Source organism: Ranitomeya imitator, chromosome 3 (genome assembly GCF_032444005.1).
Source record: "Ranitomeya imitator isolate aRanImi1 chromosome 3, aRanImi1.pri, whole genome shotgun sequence".
Taxonomy (NCBI): domain Eukaryota; kingdom Metazoa; phylum Chordata; class Amphibia; order Anura; family Dendrobatidae; genus Ranitomeya; species Ranitomeya imitator.
The window spans coordinates 501,723,560-501,745,856 of NC_091284.1; the positions used below are offsets into that span (position 1 = coordinate 501,723,560).

Genomic DNA, 22,297 nt, shown 5'->3' on the forward strand with positions numbered 1-22,297 from the left:
CATTTTTATGGATCAATTTGTGAAGAACCTTTGGGTTTAAAGTGCTCACTATGCATCTAGATAAGTTCCTTGGGGGGTCTAGTTTTCAAATTAGGGTCACTTGTGGGGGAGCTCCAAAGGTTAGGGGTCGAGTTCCCTCCTCTGCACAGGGAGAATCTTGGGCCATCTCCGCTGCAGTCTCCCATTTTTCTTCTGCCGCAGTGGAGCCTGCTCAGCAGAGACATCAGTCCCAGCGTCTCACTCAGTCTGAATCTGTGCAAAGTGTTACTGCTGCTTTTCCAGCTTCTGCCATTGTAGCCATTACTGGGCAGTGGCGAGCAGACATTTTTGGGTCCTACTTTTCCCCTTCTGAGCAGGCTCAGGGTAAGATCTCTCGTTGGAGATCAAGGGTCACATGCTTAGATACTGCAGAAAATCTCATTTTTCCTCTAGAAAGGTTCTGAAAGTGCTCAACTTCTGTGGCAGCCTCCCATTGGTCCGTCTGGGAAGGTCCTGTACTTGCTGCAGCTATAAAAGGTTCGCATGACTGCTCGGCCATGCACTAGTATTGATTCATGCCATGAGTTTTGCGCCAATGTGCTCATACATGTGTGTATTCAGGGCCCCGGCTGAAATAAGCCACTAGAATACTGGCACCTCCGGTGAGGAGATTGTGTGTATGCATTCAGGGCCCCGGCTGAAATAAGCCACTAGAATACCGGCTCCTCCGGTGAGGAGATTGTATGATTGTCTCCTTGACTGCGTGACCACAGACTGCTATCTGCTCGGCAGTTGCTGTGTACTCCTGTGAGCTAAACAGGACACAATGCTTTCTTTATAGGCGACTCTGTGAAGTAACAGAGTTCATTTCTACCGCCATATAGTGCCACCATTTGCCAGCAGCAGGTTCTCTCCTGCACATTGGACCCCGGACTGCGAATGCACCAAATATCATCTCACTATTTATTCAGTGGGTTCCACCAGCCCTAACAGAATACAAGCGCCAGGGTCTGGCTAGTAAATGGTGGACGATTTGCATCTACAGTGATACATCCAGCAGTGGAAGGGTAGGTTGGCAGCTCTAGAACGCACAACCTCATTTATGGATGTTACCGCAGTCACTGTTCAGGCTGCAAGTGCAGCTGCAGCCAGTTTGTCCTCTGCCGCCCCTGCTCTGACGTTATCCCATCTCCCACTTCCAGACAAGTTTGCTGGTGACAGTAAGCTATGTTGGGGATTCGTGAGTCAGTGCTCCATACATCTAGATCTCCTGGCTTCACATTTTTCTACGGAACAGGCAAAAGTGGGATTTATTTTATCCCTTTTGTTGGGCAGGGCGTTGGAGTGGGCAACGCCGCTGTGGGAGCGTGATGATCGTGTGGTGCAGAGTGCTCCTCTCTTCCTGGACTCTCTGAAACAGGTCTTTTTAGGACCTCGCATCACCCACGATACCGCGCTCCAATTGTTGGCAATTACAGAGGGTTCATCTATGGTCAGCCAGTTCGCCGTCCAATTCCGGACTCTGGCCTCTGAGCTAGAGTGGCTGAATAAAGTCCTTATTCCGGTGTTCTGGAAAGGACTGGCAGACCATGTGAAGGACGCCTTGGCCACCAGGGAGTTTCCCGCCACACTGGAGGAGCTCATTTCAATATCTACCCGCATCAACCTCCGTTTTAACGAGGGAAGGTTAGAGCGGACCCAGTGTAGGCAGAGGTTTCGACTGGCTCCTACCTTCTCCAGTCCTCTAGAATCTCCTGTTCAGTCGTCTGACTCCCATGAGGCCATGGAGGTTTCTCGAGCGGAACCTAAGTCTCAGAACGCTCGAGTACCTGTAGCTTGTAAAAATTGCCAATAGCTAGGATATTATGCCAATAAATGTCCATGGCAGTCGGGAAACGATTGCGTCTAGTAACCATTGGAGGAAGTTCACTAGACAAAGCAGCATTTTCCTCCAAGCTGTCCTTTAAACGGACAATCACTTTAGGCTCGTCCACTCTAACAGTCGAGCTTTGTGTGGACTCTGGAGCAGAGGGGAATTTCATGTCCTCTGCTTTTGCTCTGCGCCATGCAATACCTCTGGTGATGCTTGCCAAACCGGTGACTGTTAGAGTAGTGAATGGGTCAACACTTCCCTCACAAATCACACACCAGACTGTCCCTTTCACATTATCCATGTCCCCTTCCCACCAGGAGATTATTTCCCTTCTTGTCCTTCCCGAGGGAATGGACGAGATTCTGCTGGGAATACCTTGGCTCCGTTTCCACTCCCCACATATTGAGTGGACCTCTGGGAGGATATTGGGTTAGAATGAATCATGTAAGGGCAGATGTGTGAGAGAGTGCATTCAGGTTTCCACTACTGAGATACCCGCAGATTATTTTTCCCTTCCCAAGTGCTATTGCTCCTATGCAAATGTCTTCTCCAAAAAGGCTGTGGAGACCCTTCCGCCTCACCGCCCCTATGATTGTCCTATTGATCTCATGCCTGGAGCAGGGACAGCTCTATCCCCTCTCTCTCCCGGAAACAGAGACTATGTCCCAATACATCCAGGAGAATTTGGCAAGAGGGTTCATTAGGAAGTCAGTGTCACCTGCAGGGGTGGGGTTCTTCTTCATTCAGAAGAAGAACGGAGAATTACATCCATGCATAGATTACAGGGGTCTTAACGCCATCATAGTTAAGAATAAGTACCCATTGTCCCTGATTTCTGAGCTCTTTGATAGGCTACGGGGAGCATGGGTATTTACCAAATTAGATCTGCGGGGTGCTTATAACCTGATTCGCATCCGTGAGGGGGATGAATGGAAGACAGCTTTTAATACTCGGGATGGGCACTATGAATATCTGGTGATGCCCTTTGGGCTCTGTAATGTCCCAGCCGTTTTCCAAGACTTTGTTAACAATATCTTCCGGGATATGCTTTCCACCTCAGTCGTAGTCTATCTGGATGATATTCTTATCTTCTCTCCAGATATTGACTCCCACCGGAGAGATGTTGGCAGAGTCTTAGACCTCTTACGGGCAAATTCCCTCTATGCAAAGTTGGAGAAGTGTATGTTTGAGCAGGAGTCTTTACCTTTCCTGGGCTATATCATCTCCGCCCAGTGATTGGCTATGGATCCTGCCAAACTACAGGCTGTGATGGACTGGCAAGAACCCCATTCTCTTAAGGCGGTGCAGCGCTTTATGGGGTTCATTAATTACTATCGCCAGTTCATTCCCCACTTGTCAACTTTGGTAGCTCCCTTGGTAGCCCTCACCAAGAAGGGAGCAAATCCCAAATTGTGGTCTAAAGAGGTCTCCAAGTCTTTCTCTTCTATTAAGTCTCATTTTGCTAGTGCTCCCATCCTACATTGTCCCGATGTTGATAAGCCATTTATAATGGAGGTGGATGCCTCATCCCTTGGTGCTGGAGCAGTCCTCTTCCAAAAGGATGCTCAAGGTCGGAAGCATCCTTGCTTCTTCTTCTCCAAGACCTTCACACCAGAGGAGAGGAATTATTCCATCGGGGACAGGGAGTTGCTAGCAATGAAGTTGGCCTTCTCAGAATGGAGACATCTTTTGGAGGGGGCTCCCTTTCCCTTCCAAGTCTTCACTGACCACAAAAATTTGGTATATTTACAATCAGCCCAGCGACTAAATTCTCATCAGGCCAGATGGTCCTTGTTCTTCTCCCGGTTCCACTTCACCCTCCATTATCTCGCTGGGGAGAAGAACATTCGTGCTGATGCCCTCTCTCGCTCTGTTTTGTCCTCTGAGCAGGAGGAAGGGGAGCCTCGGCTTATTGTCCCTTCTGAGAGCCTGAGAACTGTAGCTCTGGTTTCACTAGAGTCAGTGCCTCTGGGCAAGACTTTTGTACCTATTAATTTGCGACTGGAGGTTCTCTCTTGGGCTCATTCGTCCAGGGTGAGTGGACATTTTGGGACAAAGAGGACATCTGAGCTGCTGGCGAGGACGTACTGGTGGCCGCATATGGTCCGTGACATCAGAGATTATATTCGGGCATGTGTCTCCTGCACCAAAAATAAGTCTCCTCGACAATGGCCAGCTGGGTTACTTTATCCCTTGCCGGTGGCAGACAGGCCCTGGGAGATGGTCGGGATGGACTTTGTGGGGGGCTTGCCCAAGTCTAGTGGCTGTACCATCATTTGGGTTATCACCGATCATTCTTCTAAAATAGTGCACTTTGTGCTGCATCCACAGCTACCTTCAGCACGGGCCTTGGCAGCATTGTTTATAAAACACATCTTCCACCTACACGGTATGCTAGACAAAATTGTCAGTGACCGGGGTCCCCAGTTTGCATCTCGGTTCTGGAGAGAGCTTTGTCGTCTTCTCAGCATTGAATTGAATCTCTCATTTGCATATCATCCCAAGACAAATGGGTTGGTAGAGAGGGGAAAACAGATCTTGGTCACATATCTGCGACATTTTGTCTCAGCCAGGCAGGACGACTGGGCATCCTTGCTATCATGGGCGGAGTTTGCGCTGAACAATGTCGTAGCTGATTCCACAGGACAGACCCCATTCCTCTTTAACTATGGTCAGCACCCGCGGGTACCTGTGAATATGCCTGTGTCTTCTGCCGACTCCATGGTGGCAGACAGGGCTGCTATGGAGGCACAGGACATTTGGGACTGCACTCAGGAAGCCATTCGGGCCTCCAAGGAGAGAATGAAGTCCTACACCGATGCACATCGGCGCCCCACTCTGACCTTTGCTCCTTGTGACTCAGTGTGGCTCTCCGCCCATAACATCAGGCTGCGAGTTGAGTCCACTAAGTTTGCACCTCGCTACTTGGGCCCTTTTAAGGTCCTCAAACAGGTTAACCCTGTGGTCCACCGTTTGGCCCTTCCACCACACTTGGGTATCACCGACACCTTTCATGTGTCCCTCTTGAAGCCCATATACATGTCCCAGTTTTCCGAGTCATCTGCCAGGACATCGGGTTCATCTACGGATGATTATGAGGTGAACGCAATTTTGGGGCGCAAGGTGGTATGTGGCAAAAAATTTTATTTGGTGGACTGGAAGGGTTATGGTCCTGAGGACAGGTCCAGGGAGCCTGCTGAGCACATTCGGGCTTTGCAGCTCATTGCTGCCTTCGAGAATAGCGAAGTCCAAGGAGGGGGGAGCCGTGGGAGTGGAGGTGATGTTAGGTGTCGAGTTCCTGCCTCTGCACTGGGGGAATCTCAGGCCATCTCCACTGCAGTCTCCCATTCTTCTCCTGCCGCAGTGGAGCCTGCGTCTTACTCAGTCTGACTCTGTGCAAAGTGTTACTGCTGCTTTTCCAGCTTCTGCCATTGTAGCCAGTACTGGGCAGCAGCGAGCAGACATTTTTGGGTCCTACTTTTCCCCTTCTGAGCATGCCCAGGGTAAGATCTCTCGTTGGAGATCAAGGGTCACATGCTTAGATACTGCAGCAACTCCCATTGGTCCTCTAGGAAGGTTCTGAAGGTGCTCAACTTCTGTGGCAGCCTCTCATTGGTCCTTCTGGGAAGGTCCTGTACTTGCTGCAGCTGTAAAAGTTTTGCATGACTGCTCGGCAATGGGCTAGTATCGATTCATGTAATGAGTTTTGCGCCAATGTGGTCATACATGTGTGTATTCAGGGGCCCGGCTGAAATAAACCACTAGAATACCGGCTCCTCCGGTGAGGAGATTGTGTGTATGCATTCAGGGCCCCAGCTGAAATAAGCCACTAGAATACCGGCTCCTCCGGGGAGGAGATTGTATGATTGCCTCTTTGACTGCGTGACCACAGACTGCTATCTGCTCGGCAGTTGCTGTGTACTCCTGTGAGCTAAACAGGACACAGTGCTTTCTTTATAGGCGACTCTGTGAAGTAACAGAGTTTGTTTCTACCGCCATATAGTGCCGCCATTTGCTATCAGCAGATTCTCTCCTGCAAGGTAGACCCCGGGCTGCGAACGCACCAAATATCATCTCACTATTTACTCGGTGCGTTCCGCCAGCCCTAACACCAATCTTTAGGCACTCAGATGCTCTCTAAGTTAATAAAAAAACACTACATACTTGCATTCCGATGTCTGTCACGTCCCCCGGCGTCAGCTTCCCTGCACTATGTAAGCGCCGGCCGTAAAGCAGAGCGGTGACGTCACCGCTGTGCTCTGCTTTACGGCCAGCCGGCGCTGACACAGTGCAGGGAAGCTGATGCCGGGGGACGTGACAGACATCGGAATATAAGTATGTAGTGTTTTGTTTTTATTACTTTTACAATGGTAACCAGGGTAAATATCGGGTTACTAAGCGCGGCCCTGCGCTTAGTAACCCGATGTTTACCCTGGTTACCAGTGAACACATCACTGGATCAGCGTCACACACGCCGATTCAGCGATGACAGCCGGTGATCAGCGGCCAAAAAAAGGTCCTGATCATTCCCAGCGACCAACGATCTCCCAGCAGGGGCCTGATCGTTGGTCGCTGTCACGCATAACGATTTCGTTAAAGATATCGTTGCTACGTCACAAAAAGCAACGATATCGTTAATGAAATCGTTATGTGTGAAGGTACCTTAAGTGATCTGGCATCAGTTTAGTCTAGTGGAAGTGTGCAGTGTCCTTGTAGTGAGTCATAAATCTAGGCATAAGAGTGAGTCCTTTTGTCAAAGACCTGAACATCCTTAATTTGATTACCTTGGATTACCTTTGGATGGTATTATTTTTTTTAGAGCACCCTTTTTTTAGAGCACCATTTATTCCTTGGTGTTGTACATGAGAAGTGGTTATGTACAAAATGCAAACATAAATTACAATGAACAAACAGTGACAGACTGGTAGAGAAAGGAGAGGGTTCCGCCTTTTTGGGCTTACAGAATACAGGATAATGATACAATATGTTGGGGGAGTCTTGCAGCTTTAGTGGTGGTGAGGTAGCAGCAGTGTCATGGCAGTCTGTAAGCATTCTTGAAGAGATGGGTTTGCAAGTTCCATCTGAAAGTTCTCATTGTGGTGGATGATTGGAAGTGTTGTGGCACAGAATTCCATAGGATGGGGAATAATCAGAAGAAGTCTCGGTGGCTATTGGGTGAGAATGATACAAGTGTGGAAGAGAGATGATGTCATGGGAGGACTGTAGATTATGTGGGGGAATATATTGGAAGATTAGTTCAAAAATGGGCGGCATGGTGGCGCAGTGGTTAGCACCGCAGCCTTGCAGCACTGAAGTCCTGGGTTCAAACCCCACCAAGGACAACATCTGCAAAGAGTTTCTATGTTCTCTCTGTGTTTGCATGGGTTTCCTCCGACTTCCTCCCACATTCCAAAGACATACTGATAGGGAATTTAGATTGTGAGCCCCATTGGGGACAGTAATGATAATGTGTGCAAAATGTAAAGCGCTGTGGAATATGTTAGCGCTATATAAAAATAAAGATTATTATTAAAGATACAGTGGCTTGCAAAAATATTCACCTCTTCTTGGCTTTTTACCTATTTTGCTAAATTACATCCTGTGTTTAAGTATTTTTGTAATCTGATTTTGCGTGTGATGCATCAGCACTAAATAGTCTAAGTTGATGAAGTGAGAAAAATATGCATAAATTAAATTTCTGGGATCAAATAACTAAAAATTGGCATGTGCATATATACTCATTCCTTTTGCAATGAAGCCCCTAAAAAATTCTGGTGCAAGCAACTACCTTAATAAGTCACAGGCTTAGTGAAAATAAGTCCACCTGTGTAATTGTCATGAGACCAAGGAGATATCCAAACATGTAGGTGACAATGTAGTTGAGAAGTGCAAATCAAAGTTGGGTTATGAAAAATATCTCAATCTCTGAAGATCCCCCAGATCACCATCAAATCCATTATCATCAAATGGAAAAAACATGGTACCACAATAAACCTATCAAGGAGGGCCAGCCACCCAAACTCTCAGCTTGGGAAAGGAGAAAAGTAATCATTGAGGCAGCACAGACACCAAAGGTATTCCTGAAGAAGCTGCAGAATACCCAAGTAGCAACATGAGTATCTGTCCAGACAACTACAATAAGCCATATACTTCATAAGGGTGGCCTTTATGGAAAAATGGAAAGAAAAAGACTTACACAAAAATTGTAAGGCTGGTTTTGAGATTGTCAAAAGACATGTGGAAGACTTCCCAATTGTATGGAGAAATGTGCTGTGGTCAGATGAGACAAAAATTGAACTTTTTGACCACCAAGATAAACGCTATGTCTGGCAGCAAAGAAACACAGCTTCCCACTGCATTAACACCACCTCCACAGTGAAACTGTTACGGGTTTACCTTGACAAAGAGGAGCCAGAATACCGCAGTGTCTGATTTCTCCTACTCCTGCACTGTTTAGAAGAACTTAACCTTCATATTAAACAGTGCAAGTTTCTTTTAGTAGTGCAAGAGTTAGTCTGCTCAGCCCTTGGAAGATTTCCTGCATTAAGGCTCTTAGCTGTTCACTATTAGATACTCCCATCTTCTATATTATCTTAGCCCTGACTAGCATTAATTGCCCCAATAGCAAGCTTATTCTGCATGGTTAGGAGATGGTGATTTGTGGTTGTTGTTTGAGAAGGCATTTGGTGGATTTATCTGAGACTGTTGCTAGGTTTTGGGTGTGTGCTAATTCTCCTCCTTCTCATGCCTTGGTTTTTACCCCATCCTCCACTCCCAGGTGTTTACCTCTGTTGTTTGTGTGACTATATTTGTATAATTGGTATTTTCCTTTATCCCTTTCCTTTATGTTTGTATTACCTTATTAGTCTGGTAGGTGTATTACAGTACACTACTACTCCTCTCTTCTCTGGGTGGGGAAAGAGTACAGACTGAGGGCAGATTCAGTAGCTAAGGCAAGGTACGTGACCCTGGTTTCTTCACCATCAGAACTAACACAGGGACACCCCACAACAGATGTGTAACATTAGCTCTGGCCAAAACTATTTTTTTTATTAATTATCGACCCTATCTCTGCTTGGATAGGGCAACTGCAGCAACTCAGCCTGGAGATGTCAGATTTATGCGCTATTGTTTTGCACCCTAACACATTAGGTTTAGGGACTTTGACTCTCTGGCAACCCTTACAGGAGCCCAAGATCACTTTAACTTACAAGTTCTCTAGGGGTGCTTGACAAGTTTGTTGTTCTCAGGGAAGCCTGTGAGCCATACTTCAGGTTGGGTCCTTGACCTCAGTTACCGAGGAGCAACGGGTGGGGATAATAATTTCTCTATGCAGTATTGAAGAAGAAAGACGTGGCAGTCAGCAGTTTGAATGAATGTGAAATAGTCCTTTATTTCATACGTTAGGATTAGGAGTAAAACGTGATGTGCAGGTTGCAGAGGCATGCAGGGAGAGTGCCGCTCTCCCTGCATGCCTCTGTAACCTGCGCTTCATGTTTTAGTCCTAATCCAAAGGTATGAATTAATGGACTTTTCCACATTCATTCGAACTGGTGAGTGCTGCATCTTTTTTCTTCAATATTGTGCATTTAAGCATTTTATGCAGAGCACCAAACAACATTCAATTAGCCACTGTAGCTCTACATGGGATGATTATTCATCCTTCCTGGGAATTTTTATATGTTGTATGTTGTCTGGTGCTTGTATTTTTCTCTTTGAAATTTTCAACTGTCTTACTCCCAGTTGCTCCACACAGTGGAGGAATTTTTTTCTGGCAGTGGGTCATATATACGACAATCCCAACTGTGTCTCCCTGGCTGAGCATACACTATGTCAGCTTCAGCAGGGAGACCGGCTGGCGGACGAGTATTTATCTGAGTTTTGGAGGTTGTCCACTGACACTGACAAGTGGAATAACCCTAGCCAGTTCTGACAAGGGCTATTAGTAAGGCTAGGTTCACATAGCGTTAGGGCAGTCCGTTTAGCGCATAGCGCTATGAACTGCGATAACGCAATGTCCCAAAAGGGATCGCGTTTGCCGATCCCACTAGTGCAGATCCCCGATCTGCGCTAGCGAGGAACGGACTGCGAATGCTGCAAGCAGCGTTCGAGGTCCGTCACTCAAATGACGGCACATCGCTAGCGCACGCCCAATGTGGGCGTGCGCTAGCGATGCGTTCGCCAGTACAAGCAATGGCGGCGTTATTGGACTACGTTACACCGCGTTATGCCGCGGTGTAACGTAGTCCGTTAAACGTACCACCATAACGCAATGGGAACCTAGCCTTAGGGTGAAAGATGTCTTAGCCCTGTATGAGACTCCAGTTTCCCTTGAGTTGGCCATGTCTCTGGATATCTGAGTGGATCACTGACTTGGTCAGAGGCATAAAGAGACACCCCAATGTGCAGGAGGTCAGGTGCCAAGGAAAACCTGGTCTGAGTCATCTGAGGAACCCATGCAGTTGGGTGGGGCGACTCATTCTGGGAATCAAACTATGGTTCCATGTAAAGCGGAGTGTGTTTTTACTGTAGGAAAAAGATCCTTTTGTGGGTGCATGTCCTGCCCTACGTCACTGTAAACTGCCCTTGGATAATTAAGGAGCCCAGGCTGTGGGGAGGTTAGCAACCCGGATGTACATATCTCTTCAATGGGTAAGACACATTTTTTTCAACATGCTGAAATCAATCTAATAAAAATAAGGTGATTATGTCTGCCTTTCTGGACAGTGGGGCAGGGTTTAATTTGTTTGGCGCTAGGTTCATCCAGGTCCAGGGCCTCAAACCACATACACCTAAGACCTATACCCATCTACTCTGCACCCTTGAGACAGGGACATTTTTCTCCAGTCATCCTAGTGTTACATCTGCAGGTAGGGGCCATGCACTCAGAAGGTACAGGCTGCTATGTGCTAGAAGGTCTGCCCTCTCCTGTGGTTATTGGACTACCTTGGCTCACTCTGCAAAACCCTGTAGTAGATTGGCAGACTTGAGAGGTGGTAAAGTGGTGACAGTATTGTTAAGGACACTGCTTGGGCATGCGGCTTTCAATGGTGGATACCCAGTCTGTACCTAAATGCCTGTGTTACTTTGGGAATGTGTTTTCAGAGCAGGGGTGCCATGAACTTCCTCCTCATCATCCTTATCACTGCCCTGTTAATCTTGTCCCTGTGGCTAAACTGCCAAAGAGTAGACTATATAATATCTCTGGTCCAGAGAGGCAGGCCATGAAGGACTATATTGCAGAAAGTTTGGCAAAGGGTCATATCAGACAATTTTTAATGTGGGGTTTTTCTTTGTAAAGAACAAATATGGGGGCTATGCGGCTGCCTAGATTTCCGCAAACTCAATCGGATCATGGTCCAGGATCCATATCCACTCCCTCTCATCCCAGACCTCTTTAATCAGATTGTAGGAGCAAAATGGTTTTTGTAATCTGGCTCTCAGGGAGGTGTATAATTTCATTCATATTAAAGAGAGGAATGAGTGGAAAACAGCTTTCAAAATGCCTGAAGGACACTATGAGAACCTTGTGATGCTTTTGCTATCTTTTAGCACTTTGTAAATGACATCTTTACTCACCTGGTAGGTAGATTACTTGGTAGGTATATTTCTTGTAATCTATCTTGATGACATATTAATTTATTCACCTGATCTTGAGTCACATCAGGTACATGTCAGGCAGATCTTACAAATACTCAGAGATAATAAATTATTTTTCAGACCAGAGAAATGTATGTTCTTGGTTGAGGAAATCCCTTTTCTAGGATAAGTTTTATCGTCCACCGGTTTTTGCATGGATCCGGTGAAAGTCCCTGAGGTACTGTATTGGGATCATCCTGAGGATTTGAAGGCATTATAAAGACTTTTGGGTTTCACCAAATACTATCATAAGTTAATCAAAAACTTTTCAGTAATGGCCAAATCTCTGACAGGTATGACCAGGAAAGGGACAGACTTTTCCAAATTGTCCAGTCTGGCCAGGGATGCATTTGATACCTGGAAGGAGTGTTTTGCATTTGCATCAATTCTCATACTGCTTGATGTCACTCAGTCAATTATTGTAGAAGTTGATGTGTCTGAAGTAGGGGTTGAGGGCTGTATTGTCATAGTGTGCGACTCCTGGTATGTGGTGTCCATGTGCACACTTTTCTAAAAAAGGGGGTGGAGATAATTGTGAACTGGTTCCTATACTACAAAAAGGGGTGATTACTGTGTCTATATGCTCCGATCTTGAGAAACAAGTTGTTGAGACTCTGGGGGATGTCCCTGCTGCCGCTCATGAGGTAAACTGGTTGCAACTGTGAATCTCCATCTGAGAGTTCTAATTGAACATCATAATTCAGTCTTGGCCAAACATCCCAGTAATAAAGCCAACATAGATCTTCTTGCTCAGCGATTTTGATGGTCATGGGTACATCAGGATGTATGTAGCCGCCTGCAGTATGTGTGTGAGTTCTAAAACCTCTCATCTTCGTCCATCTGGGTCTCTCCAACCATTGTGATTCCCAGTAGATCTGGGACTCATTTATTGGTTGATTTTATCACTGATTTACTCATGTTGGCACGTAATACTGTAATTTTGGTGGTGGTGGATAGGTTCAGTAAAATTTCATTTTTCATTGCGCTATCCGCTTTACCTAATGTCAAGATCTTGGGGCAAATTTTCATCAGAAAGATTGTAAAATTATATGGGCTCTCTATTGATATTGTTTCTGATTGGAGGTGTAGTGTTAGGGTTGCTAGAACACACCGGATATATATTTAGATGACACAGTAGGTGAGTTCGCAACCCGGGGTCCACCATGCAGGAGAGAAACCTGCTGCTAGTAACTGGCGGTACTATATGGCGGTATAAGCGAACTCTGTTACTTCACAGATTCAGTACAAAAAGAGAACGCCACATCCTGTTAACCTCACAGGAGATCACAGCTACCTAATAGAGTCAACAGTGGTCATGCAGTCAGAATAGCACACAAGTAACTCCTCTCCAGTGGAGCAGGAATTCTCATGGCTATACGCCAGCTCAGAAACCACATACACAAAACTCCTCACCGGAGGTGCCGGTATTCTATGGGCTTATTTCAGCCATACAACCATGACCACATACAACCAAGACCACACTGGCGCTAAGCCCATAACATAGGTTTAATACTAGCGCATGGCCGTGCGGCCATGCAAACCTTTTATAATTTTAGCACTCAAGGACCTTCCTAGTGGCTCAACAGGAACCGCTTCAGGACCTGCGCATGTTACCCCCGACCTCCGATGGCAGGTCATCCCATGGGCATGCCCAGTATTGCAAAAGCAGGACTTAGTCCCAAAAAGATCTGCTTGCTGCTGATCAGCGCTGGCTACAAAGGCAGAGCCTGGAAGAACAGTAGTAACTAGTCACCCAGTATCAGCCTGAGTCAGACGCTGGGACCGACATCTCCGCTGAGCAGACTCCACTGTGGCTGGAGAGGAATGGGAGACTGCAGCAGAGATGGTTCGAGATTTCCCCTGTGCAGAGGCGGGAAGTCGACACCTAACATGTAGTTTGTTTCCAAATTTTGTAGGCATTTTGCACTCGTTTGGGGATCCAATTGTCATTCTTTTCAGCATTTCAACTGCAGTCTAATGGGAAAACTGAATGGGTTAACCAGAATTTTGAGACTTATCTTAGGTGTTTTCTGTCTGAGAATCAGGAGGATTGCGTTACCTACGTACCTCAAGCTGAATTCGCTAGAGTCTAATGAATTGTCATGAGTCTGCTGGTAAGTTCCTGTTTTTCAGGGCAAATGGGTTTTATCCTCAGTTTAGCTAATTTAAAAAGAAACATTCTTCTGGAATACCTGAAGAAGAACGATTTTGATCATCAATTACGTGTGTGCGGAAAGGGCTTCTTGATAATTTGAGGAAGATGGGGTCCAAATTAGGTATATGCTATTTAATCTGGGCCCTCATTGCCATTGTTTGAGAAGGAATTTGCTGGATTTATCTGAGACTGTGACTAGGTTTTGGGTGTGTTCTAGTTTCCCTCCTTCTCCTACTTTGGTTTTACACCAACCTCAGCTCCCAGTGTATACCTCTGTTGTTTTTGAGAGTATAATTGGTATTTTCCATTAGCCCTGTTTGCATTACCTTGTTAGTCTGGTTGGTGTATTACGGTACATTGCTACTCCCCTCTTTCCTGGGTGGTGGAAGGTTACAGGCAGATGGCAGATTTAGGAGATAAAGCAAGGAACATGTCCCCGGAGTCTTCACCATCAGAATTCAGGAAACAGGGCAAGTTAGGGACAGGGAAGGTGCCCCTCATCTCGGGACCCCCGACAACAGAGTAATGACAAAAACATGATGGTGGCAACACCATTCTGTGGGGATGTTTTCCAGCAGCATGGACAGGAAAAATTGTCCATGTATAGGGGAAAAAGAAGAAGATGAACACAGGGATATTCTTGAGCAAAACCCGTCTCAGTCTGAGTGATTTGAGACTGAGACATAGGTTCACCTTCCAACAAGACAATGAACCAAAGGATACTGCTAAAGCAACACTCGAGTTTAAGAGGAAATGTGTAAATGTTTTGAAGTGGCCTAGTCAAAGCCCAGACGTTAATCCAATTGACAATTTCTGGTCAGACTTGAAGATTGTTGTTTACCAGAGGAAACCATTTAACTTGGAGGAGCTGGATCAGCTTTGCATTGAGGAATGGGCAAAAATCCCAGTGGCAAGATGTGGAAAGCTCATATAGATGTATGCAAAGTGTCATGCAGCTGTAATTGCCCAAAAATGCTCTATAAAGTACTGACTTTAGGGGGGTGAATAGTTGTGCACACTGAAGATTTCAGTTCTGTTGTCCTATTTGTTGTTTGCTTCACAATAAAAAAACTAAATGTTCACAGCTGTAGGCATGTTCTTTACATAAACTTATACACTCTCTCAAAAGCTAAAATATGCCAAGGGGGTGAATACTTTTACAAACCACTGTATCTGGAGGATTCTGATTATGGATGACTTTGTAGGTCAAGTTTAATAGTTTGAATTGCATATGTTGGGAAATTGAAAGCTAATAAAGATACTTGCAGAGGAGTGAAGCAGAGGAGTAATGAGGAGAGAACTGTGCTAGTCAGGCAGTATTAAATGGACTGGAAAGGGGATATGGCTGATGATCAATTTGGTATTCTGGACAGCAGAAATGTGTTTTCTGGGCAAGAGTGGTAGATCTGAGTCTCATTGGCATTTTGATGGTGCTGAAAGCCATGATATTTTATGAGTTGTCCCAGGACAAAGGTATAAATTGAGAAGAATAGGCGTCCCAGGACAGAGCCTTGAGGAGCACAAACAGTGAGAGGATTGGATGAGAATGTCATATTTAAAGAGTAGACACTAAGTTCATGGATAGTGAGGTAAGAGGAGATCCATGAGATGACAAGGTCTTTGAATTATTAACCCATCTTTTCCATGTGCAAATTTCCTGCTGTAACATCTCTTAAATGTTGTGCGTTTAACGTATTCATTCATTTGTAAACCTGCTTGACGAAGGTGCCTAAAAGCTTGCAAATATAATTTTTGGGGGGTTAACCAATAAAGGTATTACTCCTAGAATTATTTTTGTCTTTTTCGGCACAAAAATATTTATGTCTCTTGTAGTATTTTTTTATGAAATAACAATTAAAACAACTGTTACTCTTTAAATATATATCTGTTGTTAGCTGTGGATTATTGTACATGATGAAATGGTTATGCTGCATTGAATGGACCCTGTCAACTACCTGTCAACTACTGTACAGATTTTGCTATTTTTATGGATTCCATACACATAGATATAAATTATTAAACTGAGAACGGTAATTATCATTTGTCAAAATATTCAGGATCGATCATTTTTATCTTTGACTTGTTAGGGCAGTACACCTGGAGCATAAGTAATCATACAGCTCTACCCTCACCTACTGTATCCTCACTCATCCCTTGTAGATTGTGAGCCTTCGCGGGCAGGGTCCTCTCTCCTCCTGTACCAGTTGTGACTTGTATTATTCAAGATTATTGTACTTGTTTTATTATGTATACCCCTCCTCACATGTAAAGCGCCATGGAATAAATGGCGCTATAATAATTAATAATAATAATAATAATACATTAAAATTTAGACTGAGAGAAAGCTAGAGGTTTTTGTACTGTATTTTCATATACACAATGCATACATACAAATGACTGCTGCTTCCTTTGATTTCTATTTATTATGGGACTATGACATAGTCAGTAATAGTGACATTTATCACTGTAAGGCCGGAGTCACACTACAGCGAGATACGGCCGAATCTCGCAGGTCAAAAACAAGCTCTGGCATCGGCACTCCAGTGCGAAGCGTGCAGCACCATGTATTGCTGTGCGGCCGCATGCTCCGCTCTGGAGTGCCGGTGCCAGAGCTTGGTTTTGACCTGCAAGATTCGGCCGTATCTTGCTGTGTGTGATCCCAGCCTAATACTAACTAAAGCTTCTCATGGAATACTGGATTGTATGAAACCATGTGATGCAGATGTAATTTCATTTCACCACTGTTCAATTCTTTTTTTTACTTTACTTACAATGGCAGAACATATTATAGACAAAAAGGAAAGCTTACCTGCCAATGGAGGATGATACTCCAGATTAATCCTAGGGTCAGCTTGTGATTCCCATCCACTATGTCTGAGCTGCCAATATTTACCAAATCAACCTGTACAAATAAATGAGACCATAGTAAATAGCATAAACATTAGCCCAACAATTGGTAGGCAGAGTGAACAAAAAATATCAATTCAGGGATAGTTTTTTGCTTTAGTTTATGCCAATCACTGCGTGGTAAAAGTGATAAGACATCTTTATTCTAGTGTTGAATATGATTACAGTTATTAGTTTTTGTATCGCTAAATTCTGAGAATGATTTCCCCTTACCTCTCCACTCACTCCCTCCTAGACCCTTCACAGTCCGGTTTCCCCCCCCCCCTACATTCGACAGAAACTGCACTCATCAAAGTGACCAATGACCTTCTGACAGCAAAACGTAACAGTGACCACTCTCTGCTCATTCTTCTCGACCTTTCTGCAGCTTTCGACACTGTTGACCACCCTCTCCTACTCTCTAGGCTCCAGTCACTAGGCATTAATGACACTGCTCTCTCCTGGTTCTCCTCCTACCTTTCTGACCGCTCCTTCAGTGTTCTGTTCTCTGGCTCCACTTCATCTCCTCTTCCTCTCACTGTCAGGGTACCTCAGGGCTCAGTCCTTGGCCCCCTTCTCTTCTCCCTCTACATGGCCCCAATTGGACAGACCATCAGCAGATTTGGCTTTCAGTATCATCTCTATGCTGATGACACACAACTATACACATCATCCCCTGACCTTACCCCAGCTGCACTACAGAACGCCACTGACTGTCTGTCTGCAGTCTCCAACATCATGTCTGCTCTCTATCTGAAACTCAACCTCTCCAAAACTGAACTTCTTCTGCTCCCGCCATCTACTAACCTCCCTAAATCTGACATTTTCCTATCCATGGGTGGCACCATAGTAACACCCCGGCAGCAGGTGCGCTGTCTGGGTGTTATGTTTGACTCCAATCTCTCCTTCACATCCCATATACAATCTCTTGCCTGCTCGTGCCGCTTACACCCAAAGAACATCTCTAGAATCTGCCCTTTTCTCACCATGAAAACAACAAAAACCCTCACTGTCGCCCTAATCCACTCCCGCCTGGACTACTGTAATGCTCTATTAATTGGCCTCCCCCTCACACGACTTTCCCCTCTCCAGTCTATCCTTAATGCAGCAGCCAGGGTTGTCCATCTGGCTAATCGTTACTCGGACGCGTCTGCTCTTCGCCAGTCATTACACTGCCTGCCCATTCATTACAGGATACAATTCAAAGTACTTGTTCTCACCCACAAAGCTCTCCACAGTGCGGCACCCCCTAACATCTCCTCCCTCATTTCTGTCTATCGGCCTAACCGAACGCTGCGCTCTGCAAATGACTTTTGACTAACCTCTGTGCTAATCCGTACCTCCCACTCCCGACTCCAAGACTTCTCCCGTGCTGCACCAATCCTCTGGAATGCTCTACCCCAAGATATTAGGACCATCCACAATTTGCATAGTTTTAGGCGCTCGCTCAAAACACATTTGTTCAGAGCGGCCTACCACGGTCACTAATCAAACTCATTTTATGTTTGTGTGTGTGTAGAACATTCAGTATTTCCATCTATCCCCCACCCCCTGAAGATGGCTGGACCATCATTGTAAATACATCATTGTAAATACACACCTGTGCTTTGTATCTCCCCCACCTCATTGTAGATTGTAAGCTCTCACGACCAAGGTCGTTTTATTTCGCTTTAATTATTGTATTGTTAACGTTTTTACTTATGTCTGTTGTGTTAGATACTGTTAAACTGTAAAGCGCTGCGGAATATGTTGGCGCTATATAAATAAAGATTATTATTATTATTATGATTTGTTTGGTGGTATGATCAAAAAACATAATTTTTGCCATGGTTTTAATTGATTTTTTTAAGGTGGTCGCTGAAGGGATTAAACAGTGAGACAATGGTATACATCTGGTCATCCTGGATGTGGAGATATGAAATGTGTTTACTTTGTTGTTTTCACAAAAAATATGCATACTTATTAGTGTAATATTTTTTCACAATTTTGTTTGGTTTAACATACTTCCATAACTGACTGACCAGCAGGTTTTTATTTCATCTCTGTTTACACTGACTACCATAATTTCCAGCCTATAATGTCTTCTCAAGGGTGCAGATGGAGTGGGAGAGGGAGACCCCCTCTCTCAACCTTCTGACTGCAATGAAGACTATTATTCATTGCATATAGAGTATTAAACAGCAGGAGCTCAGGTCTCAGTTAATCTGACTCCTGACGGCATTTTCAAGAGCACAGCTTCTGTGCCTAGATAGTTGCCAAGAAATACCGGTATGTTTATTTGTGGGAAAACACTTGAAAGAAGATTTACGGATATTCCCAATGTTGGGAAGGGGTAAAAGTGAGTTTAATGGGGGAAATAATACATTTATAAATTATTAGATCATGAACATACTTTTGAGAAAAATAGTATATAATATCAACCAAATCTAATTATCAAAAAAAAAACAACAAAATGCATTCTTTATACACTCATCCAATACACTGGCATAACATTCAAAGAAAGGAATATCTGCAATGTTCTTTAAGTAAAACAACAGGGAAAAGCACGAACAAAATGCCAGAAAAAAAATCTTCTACTCTCTGATGACTTTGTGGACTGTGTCCCAGTATAAAAAGCAAAACTGAAAAAATAGCTGACATAAAATAGGACCTCTAAGCCTATTGCAGATGTTGTAGTTATCCAAACAATTTAACTCACCTTTCAAATCTATCATGGCCCAAGCTAATCTTCCAGATAATTTTGTGCCATATATCATTTACATGACCACTGCAACTAGTCACTGGATTTAACAGTCACATGCCATGCATACCTCATCACCATTGTTGCAAATAATTGGCGGCTGCAGTTCAATTGAATTGCATTATGTATCATGATATGTTTCATGCTTCATGCTTGCTATTAGGCTTGTTCTATAAAATCCTAGAAAACCTCTTTTAGAATATTTGCAGTAAACATAACACCTTTATGTGGTATTCTGCATGAAAACTTGTCCCACAAATAAAACTGTAGCACTCTAAACAGAATCCAACTACTGTAAGTTGTTTATTCCTCCAAAACGTGCAACACGTCAATCATTTTATGACTATCAAAAAACTGTTTTGGTTGAAACTTATTATTAAACAATACAACCATTTTGGCCTTCACATGTAACCAGTGAGCATTTTTTTTTCTAAATCTAGATTTTAGACAAGATAATCCAAATCAGTTTAGCATTTCTATAAGGTTGCAAAGATTTATTAACACAATTTATGCCATGCAGGCTGAAAATAAATTCCCTTGAAACTGATAAATCAATATACAATATTACTTGGACACATCCAAACCGGTGCCCCCAAAAAGTAGTGAAATATATTAAACCAATCAACACTTATCTTTCATACATAATCCTAGGAAACAGCAACTTTCTTAACAATTAATCCCATTCATTTGAATTTATCCTTAAGGAAAAAGTTGATAATGTAAGAAAAAATTACAATATTCTACAAGGTTATTGATTATTTCACAATAGTGAAAGCTTACAATAAAATAAAAGTTATGACTTACACCATTGACTTTAGCTGCCTCCTCAAACACAATACAAATGTAAAAGTATGGAAATGCAATGTGCTTTCTAACCTCCATTTCAAAGCTAATTTTTGCAAAGTCAGACAAGGTGGTTTACTCCTTCTCTCTAGATTCTTTGAAATGTTAGTGTATTTTATACAAAAGTTATCAGATTTCCTAATGAGCAAATCTGTTGATTTGGCATGTCTCATTAAATTTGAAGGGAAACAGTTTATTTTGCGGCAAATCAAATGTTCTTTACTATACTCAGGTCTATCCAGGTAAACATATAATAATAAACTCACCTTGCTTTGAAACTTCTTTTCCTGTCCTGTCTGCCACTCCCTGGCATCTTTGGCTCATGTGCAGTTGACTAGACCTCAAAACTTCATGACGTCAGAGTGACAAGTCATTGCTTCACGCAATGTCATGCCATTAAGGAGTGAATCATGACATCTTGCAGCCTAGTCAAGAGAAGAAGGGCCAAAGATACAGTGATGTATCAAACTAGACTGGCTCAGATGCTTGAAGACTAGATCAGAGCACAGAGGGGACATTTATTTGGACAAGTGAGAGCAGAGGCATGGTGAGTTTCTTCATTTGTAAATTTGTTACTTCTTTTCAACTCTTTAAAATAAAAAATAAAAAAATGGCAGCCATTATTTTAGAGAAGTCCTCAAAATTTGGATTTGCATAAATCAATAAATTTTGGAAAATTATAAACAAATAGGATTAGCTTAGAGTAAATTTGCTCATACCGTACCGTATTTTATGACCTGTATGTGACTTTATCTAAAAATAAAATATCTCCCCTGCACGTGAAGTTACAGTACTTCATAGATCACTTATGTCAAACCCTGGCCCTCAGTGAGAGTATATTTTGCCCTCAGTGCAGAGCAGGTACCCTGCTGTGCATCACATTTTTACCCAGGATCACACTTGTAACTATATTGGTATCATAGATACTGATACAGTTGAAAGCAATGATGGAGGAGGGAGCAGCAGATGCTCCCTCTTTCATCATTTCCTCTCTGAGTCTGTCTGAGCCTGTTTTAGTCTTTCTGACAAGGCCAAAATTTACAATGCTGACCAGTGGCATTTTTTGTGGTAACAACTCTAGAAATCTTCCCAGTGATTCTGAGATTGTTTTTTTGAGACACATTCTACTTCATGTTAATGGTAAATTTAGGATGATTTTTCTTGTATTGATTTGTAAAAATATTGGAATTTGGGCAAAAATTGTGCAATTTTCAACTTTTAAATTTTATGCCCTTAAACCAGATAATTATATCACACAGAATAGTTAATGAATAACATTTACCATATGTTTACGTTACATAAGCATTTTTAAACAAATTCTTTTTGTTAGGAACTTAGAAGGGTTAAAGTTGATCAGCAATTTCTCACATCACATTTGAAGTGACTTTGAGCGGCCAACATGACATAAAATACTCAAAAGTGACACTGTTTTATAAACTTCTCAGATATCACTAAGTATTTGGGTGCTTGGTTGTGGTCGTTACTCAGCAAGCATTTTCCAGGGCTTGATTTCAAACTCGAATCCCAGCCCGACATGTTTGACGCTTGTTCACAGCCAATAAGCATGTAGGCATTGACTGTGTAATGCTGGTTGGCGCGGGCGCCCGGGGGTGTGGCCCCACTGGACCACAGACCGAACTTCCCTGGTAGGGGCGTGACTAAGTAGCTTCCTAGGTGTTCGCTGGAGTCTGTGATGGTGAGGTCGGACTTGCGCAATAGGAAACTACCAGGTACCACTCCAGGGTGGAGTCGGACTGTGGATGCTGGTCCCACCGGGGACAAGACACGGGCAGGCAGGCACGGCTGTGACACTGGCTGACAGATGGGTATGGCAGAGACCCTGATGGGCGGACTGGCTTGACGGAGATACTGGCAGGCAGACGGGCGGCTGGAACTCAGGCAGACAGGCGGGCACGGCTGGCACTGGCAGACAGGACTGATACTCTGGTAGGCACTGGTATTCAGATGGATGAATGGAAACAGGTAAGAACCTGTTCAGACTGGAGAATATAAAGAAACAGGTAGAGACCAGTATGGAAGTTGCAGAGTGAAGATAGAGCAAGAGTAGAAGCAAAGCTGAATCACAGGAGGCGGAGTAAGAGTAGGAGGTGAAGCTAAGAGAAGTGAAGGAGAAGGCAGAGCTATGAGCAGAGAAAGAGAAGGCAGAGCAGAGAGTAGAGAA

The 22,297-nt window shown here is 44.0% G+C and overlaps 1 protein-coding gene across 1 annotated transcript in view; it reads right to left on the reverse strand.

Moving 5' to 3' along the window:
• The window catches only part of DMD (dystrophin), a 4,179,683-nt gene that overhangs the window by 3,352,991 nt on the left and 804,395 nt on the right, over positions 1-22,297 (reverse strand). Inside the window, exon 5 of the mRNA XM_069757653.1 lies at positions 16,456-16,548. Within this exon, the coding sequence (XP_069613754.1) occupies positions 16,456-16,548 (93 nt within the window). The remainder of the gene's footprint in view (positions 1-16,455; positions 16,549-22,297) is intronic.